This window comes from Podarcis filfolensis (assembly GCF_964270895.1).
Source record: "Podarcis filfolensis genome assembly, chromosome: 6".
Taxonomy (NCBI): Eukaryota; Metazoa; Chordata; class Lepidosauria; order Squamata; family Lacertidae; genus Podarcis; species Podarcis filfolensis.
The window spans coordinates 18095509-18110863 of NC_139609.1; the positions used below are offsets into that span (position 1 = coordinate 18095509).

The 15355-nt window shown below is 42.5% G+C and overlaps 1 protein-coding gene across 10 annotated transcripts in view; it reads right to left on the reverse strand.

Moving 5' to 3' along the window:
* Nucleotides 1–15355, reverse strand: part of KCNT2 (potassium sodium-activated channel subfamily T member 2) — a 217809-nt gene that overhangs the window by 50463 nt on the left and 151991 nt on the right. For all 10 annotated transcript variants that reach the window (XM_083620256.1, XM_083620252.1, XM_083620253.1 and 7 more), the window contains 2 exons: nt 3437–3545; nt 1063–1212 (listed from right to left, as the gene is read on the reverse strand). In XM_083620256.1, coding sequence (XP_083476382.1) covers nt 1063–1212; nt 3437–3545 — 259 coding nt within the window. The remainder of the gene's footprint in view (nt 1–1062; nt 1213–3436; nt 3546–15355) is intronic.

A 15355-nucleotide genomic window follows, 5' to 3' on the forward strand; every position in this document is an offset into this window, starting at 1 on the left:
ATATTTTGGTGCCATATATAAAGTATCTAATTAAAAATATAAACAATAATAAACAGTAAAATAAAATTTTGTTTTTTTAAATGAAACAAAACCTACAGTGAGATGGAAAACAAAGTCTTCAATCAGATCCTGTAAACTAATCTTACGTGACAGATCTGCTTCTGTACTTAGTAGAGATGAGATGCCCAGCCTGTCTTGTTGCCTAGTCATTCTGTTGGGATTTTTAATATCCTTCAGCTGAGAAAATGAATGCTCAGCTGAGCAATTTGTGACCATTCATGTTAAAAATCTGTCAATGGAAAATTTCTCTGTTGCTTCCCTTCCCTTGATGCCTCAAGCACGTGTTTATTTTGCTTAATCCAGCCCTGGGGAAGTGGTAAAGCAGGCATAGGCAAATTCCAGCCCTCCAGATGTTTGGGACTACAATTCCCATCATCCCTAGCTAACAGGATCAGTGGTCAAGGATGATGGGAATTGTAGTCCCAAACATCTGGAGGACCGGAGTTTGCCTATGCCTGTGGTAAAGGAAGACCTTTCAGTGCATAACCAAACAGCAGATCTCACTAGGAGTCAGGTGGTTTTTCAATACATAGGATTTCTGATGAGGGCTGAACAACTGGATCTGTTGTCTCTTCGATATCAACCATATCAATGCCAACTGAGATCAGGACCATGGCGTCCAGGGAGAGCACTATTTTCCCAGTGAAAATTGCATTTCTGAAGCTCTTGTCTTATCTGGTTTGGCCCAGAACAATCAGTATCAGCCCCCAAACATATAGAAACTGAGAAGAAGTTTCCAGATGAGAGTTTACACTCGGTAGTCCACTTTAAGAATGAAGTGAGAAAGGTGTAGTAGCTTCTGAGCTACTGAAATGGTACAATTTTAAATTCCAGTGTGCCCAACCAAGGCTGTCTCTGTAGCATACATTCACACAAAACCCTATCAACTGAGGTGCAGGCTTCTTACTAACAGGCCAAACAGCCCTGTGCATTCCAGTCAACCAAAGAAAGAGTTTCTGAAAGGAAGTCAGGTTAAATGCCACCGTTAGAAATGAAACATACTTTTTGTGTGCATGGAAAGATGCATATGTGAAACTCTTTCCCTCATATTCAGCAAAAAATACACTCTCCTCCAGGATAATGTGATACACTTCATTACCAGAGCATCTGCCGTACATTTTCTGCCACTGTTCTGGGGATTGTTGGCCCTCCCTGAAACACATATAGAAAACAATATTAAACAGTTTCACCATGCAGATGGATGGTGGATTCATGACATGAATGGAGCCTCTTCTCCGCCATTGATCACATGGCAATGACAACAACCTTCAAGAGTGCCAAGAAGAAAGTCTAGGATAAAAAGCCATGCATGGAATTTACTGAGGTTGGATTTCCACTCTGTCACAAGCCATTTTATAGTCTCTCCAACTTCCCCCGCAGGGAGGAGCGAAAGAAAAACAGAACAGCTCGGAGAGTTGCCCGTCATCTTCTTCAGGCTGTCTCTCCCTCCCTCAGCAGTTGCCTCAGAGCTACTTAACCACCATCTTATCTTGAGGGAAAGAGAGATCTAGCTTTCTAAAATCTGCACACGCCTTTGCGTAGCCTCTACCTCATCGTTCTGTCATTTTAGCTGGTGTTTTTCATTTTAATAATTTTAGGTAAACCGTTTTGTGAGGTTGGCTTGAAAAGCAATATACAAATACCTGAAATAAAGGCTTAACTGCCCCCTCTTTTTTTTTTTTTTTTTTACATTACAGTATAACATTTTCCACTTCAATACGAATATCCTGCTGTGGAAGTCTGCAACGGAAAGGACATGCTATGTAAAATAGAAAAACCATCTGTGATAAGGAATTAATAGTAAGAACGTTTAAAAACAGCAAAACTACCCCCCATCTTATGCTAATTAATTCCTATTTGCTAAAGAAAACCGCCAAATGATCATGGGCTCAGAACTCCACACATACTTGGCTGAGCACATTAATGCTAATGAAGCTATGTTTCTCTTCCCCCTTTCCCTTCAGTGTTCTCGTCTGGCAAGCAAGGCTGTTTCCTTCCCTCCGCGTCTCTTAGCAGGTGCCAATGAAATGGGAGCCATTAATATCTTGACATTTGCCTGCCTCAGTGTGTTGTGGCGTTTGGTCCACCTTGGGCGATGCTCGGCTGCCACACAAAAGGCTAAACACTCCCCTGTGAGCAAATGGCAGTGTTTTATTCAGAGCGCTCCCCACTCCCACCTTGCGACTTTTAAATTTTATTTATTTATTTATACTTATTCAGCATACAAACAAGCATTGAATAAAACGAATGAATAATACAAAAACAGAAGAAAATACAAAAGCGAAATGACAAGGATAATAGCATAAACTACAATAAAAAACCATAAAGCATTACATTCTCCTAAAAAAAGGAAAAAGAAGAATGAAAAATAATACTGAAAAAGATAAAAGAAGAAGAGGAAAATTGACTTCCAACTAACTCCATGTGGATCTTTATTCCTCATATCACTGATTGTCTGTAAGGATTAAATTTTTGGAGAAATATTCTAATTACCTGTGAGATTTTTATTCTAAGCTAAACCAAGTATGAATCTGAGAATCAGTTCTCTTCATATAATTCGTAAAGACTTCCCACTCTCTCCTTAGAATAATTTCTTATTAAACCTGTAAGTTTGGCCAATTCAAAATATTCTTGAATATCTTGACTTTTTAATTTTCTTAAGCGGACCCAGCATTCAACATAAGCACCTGAACCAGCACCTCAATACGGTCAAGTAGCCAGAAATAAATTTACAGGAATTATTTCTTTCTTATTATTTGTTCTATTATTCTCTGAGTGAAAACCTCCCACGCCACCATACTTCAAGTCATGTGGTAACAATCATACCAGCCAAAAAGGTCTACAATGTGAGAGGGTCCCGCCCTCTCGGCTGCTACTGCTAACATAATAAAGGCATACTACTGTACTAAAAAGGTGTCTTTGCTTTCATATCTTTTGCTATTTTTATTTTATTGGTTATGGAATATGATGTCCCTATTTTTATCAGAGAAATGTTGGAGGGTATGGGTAACTTCCCACAGTGCAAGGAGAAAGACATAAGGCTTTATCTCTAGCAGATGGGGAGGAATATAGATGGCAAAGCTATTCCTAAAACAGCCACGTCATAAACAAGGCCTAAAAAAACTTCTTAAACTAAGGAAAGATACAAGATATATGAGATCAATAAACCAGCTTCTCCCAGTAATCCATTTGGAAACTCAGACTGTTCTGCCAATTGAACAGCACAGCGACACAGTTCTAAATATAGAGGGAAATGTTTGGTCACCTGAAAAAGTTCTTCTAAGAAAAATTTAAAAAAAATGTGATTTTCACAGACGGACACTTCTAGTGTTTACCTGCAACAGCAGAGCATAATTTTAAGGAAATTTATACTTACTGCCCTCTTGAGGTATGAACTAACAAGGTGATGAGCGTGGATGTAGCTGGGCAAATACAGTTTAAAGCTAGCATTGCATATTTGAATTCCTCTTCGCACACAACGTGATCTGCAAGAAAAGCGGGAGAATTTTATATAAGGCATGAATTGCTAGCTGGCAGCCCACAGGGTAGAGGTGGGCCCTGAAGTAATTTTACATTCTCTCTAGGGGTCCTGCCAAGTTTGAGCCAAGGCTCTGTAAAATGCCTTTGCGCAGTTCCACTTGTAAGCAAAAGGGTGAGAAGCAGGAATGTTCTACAATGTCAATATTGCATCTTTGCTTTGTATTTTGAACAGGGTAGCAAGCAGATAAAGAGAGGGACTTCGTGGTGGTGGTGCCATATCCGTAGAATGCTCTCCCTTGGGAGGACCACCCAACACCTGGGATGTATTTTTTAGTGCCAAGCAAATACCGTATTTTTCGCTCCATAGGGCGCACCTGAACATAGGGCGCACCTAGTTTTCAGAGGGGGAAATCAAGGGGGAAAATATGATCCCCCCCCCCAGCTTTGGGAGCAGGAGACATGCTGTGTGCAGCCTGTGCGCTTCTCCCAGACCTTCTCCCTGCTTTTGTGGGAGGTGGGGGAATTCCCCCATCTCCCGCAAAAGCCCACAGGAGCTGCACACCCTTTAAGGAGCACACGGCTCCTGCGGGCTTTTATACGAGGAGGGAGAAGGGATTGATGCAGCCAGTCAGTCCCTTGTCCCTCCTCGGGGAAAGCCCCCAAGAGCAGCGCGCTCTTTAAAGGGTGCGCGGCTCCTGCGGGCTTTTCTACGAGGTGGGGGAATTCCCCCACCTCCTGCAGAAGCCCGCAGAAGCCGCACACTCTTTAAAGGGGCTGCGTGGCTTCTACTGGCTTTTCTAGGAGGTAGGAGAAGGGACTGATGCGGCCAGTCAGTCCCTTCTCCCTCCTGGGGAAAAGCCAGCAAGAGCCGCACGGAGCTTGTGTGCGGCTCTTGGGGGCTTTTCCCGCCTGACTCCCCCCTGCATCCGCTCCATAAGATGCACACATATTTTCCCTTGCTTTTTAGGAGGGAAAAAGTACGTCCTATAGAGCGAAAAATACGGTACCTTTTTAAACATTTTCTCCAGACTTTTAATCATTGTTGCATTTTCTTATTTGCCCCACTTACATTTATATCCCACATTTCATAATGGAAGCAAAACTGGCATACACATGGTTCCGAAATGGTCACCCATTCATGTCCTGACAAGACTCAGAGCTGCTGAGAATTATAGGGATAGAACCATCTAAACTGTATAGAAATTTATCCATGTATGCGACTATAGCGGCAAGAATGTTACTTGCCCAAAAATTGAAAGAAGAAGAAATTCCAGTGAAAGAAGAATGGATAAAAAAACTTATGGAATATGCAACAATGGTGAAACTTACCGGAAGAATAAGAAATCAAGATAACAAACTTTTTAAAAAAGAATGTAAATGGTTTATTGAATATTTACAGATAAACTGTAAACAGATAAAAACACTGCCAGGATTATTGAAATAACCTGCAGCTACATAAGAGTATATATTTAAAGAAGATGAATAAATGAGCAAGCTAAGTTAATTTGGATATTTAGAAGATACTAAAAATAAATTTAAGGAACTGCAGAAAGAGGGGGAAGGAAGTCAAGTTTTGAAATGTCAAAATGATTGTAAAATCAGTGAAATGTATATATCTGAAAAGTAATTTTTTTTTATAAAAAAAGAAGACTCAGAGCTGCTTAGCTTCTGCAAACCACATGTGGGCAGATCTACACTCAAGGTTTTTAACGTTAAGGAAGGGTTAAGGAATGGTTTTTGATAGCGTATATGGACATAGGGCATCCTACTTTTAATATTCATAATGCATTATTAAAATGTGACACCAGAGGGTTTAGCAGAGCAACCAGCAACCACCAGCAGGGAAACAGTGTTTTTACTGTATTTAAAAAACAAGGTAAAAAACGCTCTAATTCACAAGTATGACCTGTGCCGTTTCAAAACGACATATCTAATATCATTCTAATAACATTAAATAGGTCAGTGTCGATTCAGCCCTGCTGTTTCCATTCACTACTCTTTGTGAGTTGTTTTTGTGGTAGTCTGCTATGATATGCAATAGTTTAACCTCACAAACCTTCCTGGAATTTACAACGAAGGGCAGTATATAAATACATGTAAGATGCACATGTAAAGGTATGCATGTAACATGCTGCATGCTGCTTGTGGAGGAGGGGGGACCTAAGAAAAAGGGTTCTCAAAGTGCCCCAAATGTTTTTTTTTATTTCCCAGTGCATTTCGTAAACCAGAAATTCCTTTTTTTTTGGGTGGCAATCTTGCTTATTAACAACCTGCAAAAATATAGGGAGAAATTCAACGCTGCACTAAAACAAGCGTTCTGCTTGCTTTCCCAACATAATAATCTACCCTTTGTGTTAAGTTGTGGGTGAACATATCAGACGACACAGTGATTCTTCAAACAGCTCTTGTTTATTCACAGGCCAGAACAGAACTGAACTGAAGGGTTCAGTCAGCCTGCTTATATAGAGCTCCAGTACAACGTTACTGTAACAACTTTCTAAAACTATCCAATCACTGAACGTCACTTTCGATCCTTCATTTGCATAACTATCTACAGTATCCCCCTGCTGGCCCAGGGTGAGAACTTAAGTACATAACACTTTGCTTCCCTCGTATGCTGCTCTGGGAGGTTCTCCTGACCCCTCCAGGGTTGATTTGGGGAGCATGTGGGAGAGGAGAAAGGGGAAAGCCCCCTTCTCTCAGCAGGAAACCTTGATCTGGCTCCCAATATCAGAACTGCTTAGTTGAACCTAGCCTACAGAAGAGTAGCTTCATTTTTTTTATTTTTTACAAATGCAACCTCCTTTCCACCTCAGTTTGTTGGAGGCATAGCCCAGCAGAAGCACTGAAATTCCTAGAAAAAGGTGACGTCTGATGAGCAAATTACTCAGGAACACAGAATGGCTAGAGGGGGTTGCCTAGACAGATTAAGTTAAGTTAGTATCCATTTATCTGCTACGCTGTTGAGAGAGGAGGAGGGGGCGTGATGACTCTCACAATCACATTTGTCATTTTGGATGGATCCATTTTTGTGTAACCCTCTGTCAGAGTGAAAGTATCAGCCTATGTACCATTGTCTTGAACTGAGGTAACATTTAACTATGGTGCATATGGAGACCCCTTTTATTATTTATTTCTTCTTTATGTTTCTATATTTTACTGCTTACCCTTTTTTTGCAAAATCTCAATAAAAGCAATTCTTTTTAAAAAGAGAGAGAGTGATGCTGTTTAAAAATGCGCATTTAGAAAGTAACATTTAGCCTAAGTTACTTCTAGACTTGTTTTATATATGTATATATCCATGTACTCAAGTTCATGGTTATGATATTACATTTCAAAGCTATAAAAATGTGGACGCACAGCCGTGAAAAGGAAATTGAAATGCAGCTCCTTGATTCATTTCTATAATTAAAAACAAAACGAGGCAAAACATAAGATTAGCCTCATCCGCATATGTCTCTCCTACATAAATACATTTTTAAATGGTAATAGGAAGAAATTAATTTCTGGCTAGAAAAATATATTATGAATATTGTGCTCTCATATTGCATGATCACATCCCACACAGATGCTCACAGGACACAACAGCAGAAGCAGACTTTGGTAATACTTGATAGGACAGAACCCTGAGCGAAGCCAAAGTTTGGTGCCCCCAAATGAATATTCTCAATGATGGATCTTCTCAATTTTGTGCTCTGCTAGGCTCAATGTTCTGTGCGGGGTAACTGCCAACATTGCCCTAAATCTGGTGCTGACAACTGAGCAGATGTGGGGGAACTTTGGCCCTCTAGATGTTGCTGAACTACAACTCCCAACATCCTTGGCCATGCTTGTTAGGGAGTTGTAGTGCAACAGCGTCTTACCCACATCTGCAACAGAGCAGGTAAAGGTAAATGGTAAAGGACCCCTGGACAGTTAAGTCCAGTCAAAGGCGACTATGGGGTTGTGGTGCTCATCTTGCTTTCAGGCTGAGGGAGCCGGCGTTTGTCCACAGACAGCTTTCCAGGTCATGTGGCTAGCATGACTAAACCGCTTCTGGTGCAATGGGACACCGTGATGGAAACCAGAGTGCACGGAAATACCATTTACCTTCCTGCCGCAGCAGTACCTATTTATCTATTTGCACTGGCATGCTTTCGAACTGCTAGGTTGGCAGGAGCTGGGACACAGCAACGGGAGTTCTCCCCGTCACACAGATTCGAACCGCTGACCTTCTGATCAGCAAGCCCAAGAGCTTCAGTGGTTTAAACCAGTGTTCCCCAACCTTGGGCCTCCAGCTGTTTTTGGACTACAATTCCCATCATCCTTGACCACTGGTCTTGCTAGTGAGGGATGATGGGAGTTGTAGTCCAAAAACAGCTGGAGGCCCAAGGTTGGGGAACACTGGTTTAAACCACAGTTCCACCCACGTCCTTGAAGCTGTAACCAAGGTTTGCTCTAGGATTTACAATTTGTGGTTTGTTTGGAGAGTGACAAAGCATGAGCCTGGGTTTCAATGGCATGCTAAGTCAAGCCATCACTTGGCGTACATCCATGCAGCAGGAGGAAGACTGGAGGCGGAATGCAGTTGCCACAGTCTTGTCTCTGGGATCCCTCAAGCTTGCACACTCATACTAAGCCATAGTTTGGCTTAGTGTTACATGTGAACCAGCTCAACAACAATCATATTAAAACAGGACAGGTTACGGCTGATAAATGTCCCTTGGGTATTTGAGCTTCAAGATTATTTCCCTGTTTTATGCAATATGTAAGGTGTAGTAGAGTTTCAGGTGCATGTGTGCAGTATAGATACCTGCTCTTTTCGATAGAATCTGAATAAAACTCTAGAGTTATCCAGCAATAACAGAATAATGCATGTACTATAGACAGGTCTGTATTTTACGTTGCCTATGCACAGTTTGGAGATAAAGTACTTTGCAGTCCGCGAATGAGAAAAAGAAATCTAACTCAGAAGCCCAACAGTGACTAGATTAGGTTTTCCTCTCAAATTGAGATGTGGATTAAGTTAGTGGAAATCAATATTTCTGGGAACGTGAAAATGAGATAACCCTACGGAGAAAAGTCATACTTCTAAAAAGCAATTTAGGGATAAGAAAAATGGAAGATTGTTCTGAAAGTAAAAAATAAAGAAATGGGGAGCTGGGGGTGGAGAATCAAAGCTATTACTGGTTATGCCAACAACTTTTAAAAGTACTTTTTATTTTGTGTTATACAGAGAAAAGATTAGACCCAAGGTACTGTGCTGCTTGTAGAATGCATTAATTTCAGAGAGAAGTGATGGCTGTATTTCTGAGGCAAAAAAAAAAAAGTTACTATAGCCTTAAACAGTCAGCAAACCAATTAAGCATTTGAATTTACTCAATTGACTTGCATGAGGCAGGGGAACATTTGTGAAACCTGAGATCACTGAAATCAGGAATAGTCTCATTTCTTCAGTGGGAGTAAAGAACACTTAACTTGTATACATTTTCAAGGTTATTTAACTTCTCAGGTCATAAATAAGACAGGAATGAATTTTGTTGGATTCAGATAATTGGGAGAGCTGGCTTACATACTATGGCTGCTAGCAAGTCCCCTGTCCCCCTGCCGGAACTTGCCAGAACTCAGTTCTGGCACCTCTCAGGTGGGCATCATTGCCATTATAAGAGAACACAGGAGGCGTTCATGGTGAGTTCTGTCACCTCTTTTTCTAGATAGCCCTGGCTGCCAGTATGAATGGCATCTCTGCAAATTATTCACTGCCACCATTGCCACCTTAGCAGGGCTTTTTTTATATAGAAAAAAAGGTGCCATTGCTCTCCATGAAGTTGTTACAGTAACTGCCACACTTTTAAGATTTTTTCTTTTATAAAAAAGGTGCCGGTACACATTTCTAACTCCAGAAATGTGCATTCAACTTCCAGAACAATGTAAGCAAAAAAAAAAGAAAAGGGGCTTGACCCAAATCTAATTTTAAACAGTGGGGAAGTCAAAGGCAGGGGGCGGGGGGTACGAAACAGGAGTAACATAGAAGGGAATTGCAAGAGCATTGACCGTCTCATGACAAAATGCTCTATTGCAGATATGGGATGCGGGTGGAGCTGTGGTCTAAACCACTGAGCCACTTGGGCTTGCCAATAAGGTCAGCGGTTTGAATCCGTGTGACGGGGTGAGTTCCCGTTGCTCTGTCCCAGCTCCTGCCAACCTAGCAGTTCGAAAGCACGCCAGTGCAAGTAGATAAATAGGTACTGCTGCGGCAGGAAGGTAAATGGCGTTTCCATGCACTCTGGCTTCCATCACGGTGTCCCATTGCACCAGCAGCGGTTTAGTCCTGCTGGCCACATGACCCGGAAAGCTGTCTGTTGTCAAACGCCAGCTCCCTCGGCCTGAAAGCGAGATGAGTGCCACAACTCCATAGTGGCCTTTGACTGGACTTAACCATAAGGGGTCCTTTCCCTTTCCCTTTTTTACAGCTCCTGGTTTGAATGGAGGCATGAACAGACCCTCCAAGGGTGCCTATTTTCCAGGGACATTCCTGGATTTACAGAAGCCATCCCGGTTTCTCAATTGATCAAGGAATGTCCCTAAGGAAACCATTTATGGAGGAGAGAATCCTGTCCCCCAATCCAGGGAGATATATGACTATACAACCTTTAGAAGGCAGCCCTGTATAGGGAAGGTTTTTTTTAACATTTAATGTTTTATTATATTTTTATAGATGTTGGAAGCTGGCAACCTAGTCAGATATGCAGGGTATAAATAATAAAAATATTATTATTATTATTATTATTATTATTATTATTATTATTATTGAATAGGGCATCCCTATTTTCATCAGAGAAATGTTGGAGGGTATGCATGAGCATAGCTGTCAACTTTTCCCTTTTCTTGCGAGGAGTCCTATTCAGAATAAGGGAATTTCCCTTAAAAAAAGGGAAACATTGACAGCTGTGTGCAAGAGCCTCAGTTTGGATTGCATGATAAGCCAAAGCATGGTTTAGCTTACAGCAGTGCAGGAGGAGGAGGAGGAAGGGAGGGAGGGAGGGAGGTAGGGAGGTAGGAAGGAAGGGCAAAGTGACTGTGATCTGGCTTGTTCCCACTAAGCTATAGCTTGGCTTAGCAATATGTGCAAATCAGGTCATTGTTGCAGCATGTATCACAATCCTGTTGTATATTTGCTTAATTAAGTTTGCATTGATTTGCAGGCATAACAACACGTAAGCGGTACTAAACACAGTTTATACGATCAGTCTCATGGGACTTTTTCAGATCAGGAAGTGTGGGCAACGGGGGGAGACTGAGGAGATGTTTACTGAAAAGAAAAGTTCATCCACCATCCTCGGCCACCTTGCAACAAACAATAAGGTCCGGTCAAAATCCTTCTGCCACAGACAATCTAAAGAAATTCTCAAGCAACTTGAGAATGAAGCAGAAAGATGGAAGCCTCTTTTGTCAAAGAAGGAAATAATCTGTAATAAGGGATGATGTTATAGGATTGGGGGCCTTATTATTATTATTATTGTTGTTGTTGTTGTTGTTGTTGTTGTTGTTGTTGTTGTTGTTGTTGTTATTATTTTATCATAATCATCAATATTATTATTATTATTTTATTAGAAATCTGAAGGGACAAGAAATTAACCAATTTCTACCAACAGGAGCAGAATGCAATTGCAGTCCTTGATAAGCAATGTGTCCAACTAAGGCCTGAATATCCTCTATCTATCTAATCACACAATTCGATTTCAGGGAATCTAAAGTCCTTTATGCTCAATGAGGGTGCACCTATGCATTACAAAACAACAATGACAACCCATAAGGCTGCCTGGCATTGCTACTCACTCTTCCTCCACATCCTTCAAGGCAACTTACCTTTGCCCTGATCATTTTCATTTCCATTTATTCAGCTCCATCACTCAGTCATGTCAGATCAACAAATGAATTGAATTAGGCATCATAGAGAAGATGGAACCCAATATTTGACTCTGCCCCATTTGTGTTACATGCAGTTTTGACCACACTTGCTTTATTGCACCATTTGACCAAGCTATGACAATCCGACGTGTTATTTTACCCAAATTGTCAAAGATAGAGCTGCTCATTGAAGGCGACGTCCAGTTACTCTTGACTGGTAATTGCATGAGATTTCTGAACAAAGGGAACATTGGGAAAATGTAATGAGGAGAATAATAGGAGCCAAAAAAACAAAAAGAACCTCCTGCTACAATTTAGTGCATTTAATGAGCCACAGAGAGGGATGCAATTCTGTAATGGAAAATTTCTAGCTCTTTTCGCTTCTGTACTTAACTGCTGGGCCAGTTCAGCAAATTAAGTGTTTAGACACCCAGGTAGGAGATACAGATGGGGGGGGATGAATGGTTTTGCTAGTATGGAAGAAAGATAGAAAGGATTGTCCCATTCTAAAACACTGCTGGGCTTAGCACAAATAATGGGCATACAGTGGTGCATCAAGTTACATACGCTTCAGGTTACATATGCTTCAGGTTACAGACTCCGCTAACCCAGAAATAGTACCTCTGGTTAAGAACTTTGCTTCAGGATGAGAACAGAAATCGTGCGGCGGCACAGCAGCAGCAGGAGGCCCCATTAGCTAAAGTGGTGCTTCAGGTTAAGAACAGTTTCAGGTTAAGAACTGAAGGAATGGGTTTCCCAACCCCCAAACTGACTTTGCAGGCAGTTTGAAACTGCACCAAAATCCCTATTTTTCCTTAGCTAAAATGCTTTAGCATTTGAGCTCTTGAGCCAAAACCCAGCTGTATAAACAAGTGCTCAGAGCCCTCTCCTTTATCAGTTTGTGACGGCAAGGATGGCCTTCACTGTACCAGTAGAACAGGGAAGATGTGTCTGTGCCTTATCTTATATCCTGACCACAAAAGACGCACAGACCTAGTCTGAGAACAGCGCCAGAGGGTGTTCTTGGAGATGGTGACCTCTTGCTCCAAGATAAGAGTAGGAACAGGAAGATCCTTTTATGGTCAGAAGTATAGGAAGGAATACCCTTTTATGGTTAAGAGTGCCGGAGCAGGAACATCTGTGATGTCAACCTGCATGTACAAGCTGACGTGGCTGGATTCCTGGGGAAGGGGGGAGAGGGTGCCTGGAGGATATATATACTGCATGTAATCTCTCCTTTCTTTGGACTTGCTGTGGACTGAGCACGCAAGTGCCTTTCTGCTGTTCCGGAGAGCAGAAATAAAGAACTCTTTCTCTGAACCAACCCTTGGTGTCATTTGACTTCCTTCCTCCTGTCCAGGAGCAACGCAGACCCAATCGGTGAACACCAATAAGGCTACAGAACGGACCTCTGGAACAAATTAAGTATGTAACCAGAGGTACCACTGTACTGTAAGTTTAAATGCATAGAAGGTTTCTAGCACATTTGAGAGCCATGTGGATCCTTCTGTATGGCAGAGGAAAGGGCTGAACCGAATGAACTTTTAGTAACTACTGTTTGTTTGGTATTCTACATTTTCCCAACTGGGCTGGTACATGATGATTGCACATGTTATTACACATCACTTAGGCAAAGCACTGTGTAAATATGATAATCGCTGCCACCTGGTTTTCTTGCTTTGTAAGTGCCCAATTAAAGGATTAGGGTTGCTTACATGGATGGGAAGCCAACTAAGTGATATTTTGGAACAGGAAGTAACCTGAAGCTAAACGAACAAAATCCTGGAAGGCGTTTATGCCTTCACAGATGTATTCATCAAGCAGATATGAAAATGTTAAGCTACTGCCCAAATCACAGTATATAAGAATTTGAGAATTTGATTTACTTATTAGAGCTGGTAGATACTTCAAATGATTTTAGACTCATTTGATGATACTCCACTTGAAATGAAATTTATTGTTACAAAGTTACGAAATGATTAAGAATTGTTACTATTTCAATTAGCATAGAATTTTTGGTTCTGAAAATCATCATAAACCGCATCGGTGCTGCAATGCAGCTAAATCAAGCTGGGATGTTTCCACTGCAGAAACAGGGACAGATCCTGCAGAGGGATTTCCAGGAGACGTGCCAAAAGAAGAATACAATAAAGCGGGTTGGGAGGGAAACTTTTGGAAAATTCCTTTGTTGTTTTCAGTACTTTGTGTGCTACAAAGTAGTTGCAAACCTCAGAATGTGAACTGGTTTCATTGAAATTGTGATGGCCTGGGAATCTGATTCAGAAGCTGAACCTGAGGAGTCCCAGCCTGCACAGGAGACTCTGCCTCCAGGGCCGGCTGAGCTGGGGCAGGGGCTTGAACCTGAAGGGCCCTCACCTGTGCCGGATCCTCAGGAGCAGACACCAGATGAATCCACTCTGGCTCCGGAGTGATTGAGGACCCATTGCCTGCAGGTGCGCCTCTCCCAGCCCTGTCAGGGGAAGGTGAAGCTGCCCCTGGGTCCAGTAACCCTCCAGCCTCTCCTGAGCTGCAGAGGCTCAGGGCAGAGATGCGAAGGGAACTGGGTTCTCTCAGGAGGAGTGCTCGCCTTAAGGCCAGGAGAGGTGGGTCACCTGTGGGCCGGGACCGCCCCTGGCCTCAGAGGAGATAAAGGCCAGTCAGCCCAGTCCCAGGTTGCGGGAGCAACGTCGTTGGAAACCTGTTTCTGCCAGCACCCAGACCTGTTCTTCCGGAGTTCCCGACCACACCCGGCTTCTTGCTTTGGACCCCACTTCGCCCTTGGTGGACAGTCTCCAGATCCTGACCCAGGACCGGACTCTGACCATGCCTCACGGTAACCCCCCCCCCCCCGGGACCAGCACAGAAATGCATTATGTTCTGTTTGCCCTGATGTTTGTGAGTTTTAGCTGTGCTGTTTGATTATTAGCATTTATAAACGGCTTAATATTTCAAAAATCTCTGAACAAAACTAAAATGTAAACCCTCAGCAATATAAAACACATGAAAACACATGGAAGTGAATAAAACAGAAAACCAGAGGATTCAAACATATCAAATAGGGTCAGCCCATCAGTGAGGCACGATGAAGCCATTTGCCTTGGGTGGCAGATCCTACCCCTGCCCCTGCACTCCTCCTAGCCCAGTCAGGGCTTTCCCATGCTGCTGGCACAGCTCGGCTGCCCTCACTGCTGCACCCACATTGCTGCTGTTGCATTGTGATGGTAGCGCAGGCGCAGATGAGGATGTTGTTGCAGTGCCAGGGCTAGCAGCATCACATACGCAATGGTGGGAGGAGGGACTGGACAGGAAGGAACCATAGATCTGCAGTGGGGGCATCATGGAGGTGGAGTTGAAGGAATGGGTTTCCCAAAACCCAAAACTGACTGTGCAGGCAGTTTGAAACTGCACCAAAATCCCTATTTTTCCTTAGCTAAAATCAATTAACTTGAGCTCTGAGTCAACGTATAAACAAAACCCCAGCTGTGCTCAAAACTCTCTCCCTTATAGGTCAGTGACGGCAATGAGTGACCTTGCCAAGTTCCAGTAGAGCAGGGATGATGCGTCTGTACCTTATCTTATGTCCTGACCACAAAGACCACAGACCCAGTCCGGGAACAACGCCAAAAGCGTGTTCTCGGAGATGACACCTCTTCCTCCAAGATAAGAGTAGGAAGAGGAAGATCCTTTAATGGTCAGAAGTAGAGAAAGGAATTCCCTTTTATGGTTAAGAATACCAGAGCAAGAACATATGTGATGTCAACCTGCGTACATAGGCTGACGTGGTTGGATTTATATGGGAAGGGGGGAGAGGGTATATATACTGGAGGATATATATACTGCATGAAACTTGTCATTTCTTTGGTCTTGCTGTGGACTTGATCACGCAAGTGCCTTCTGCTATCCGGAGAGCAGAATAAACTCTTCG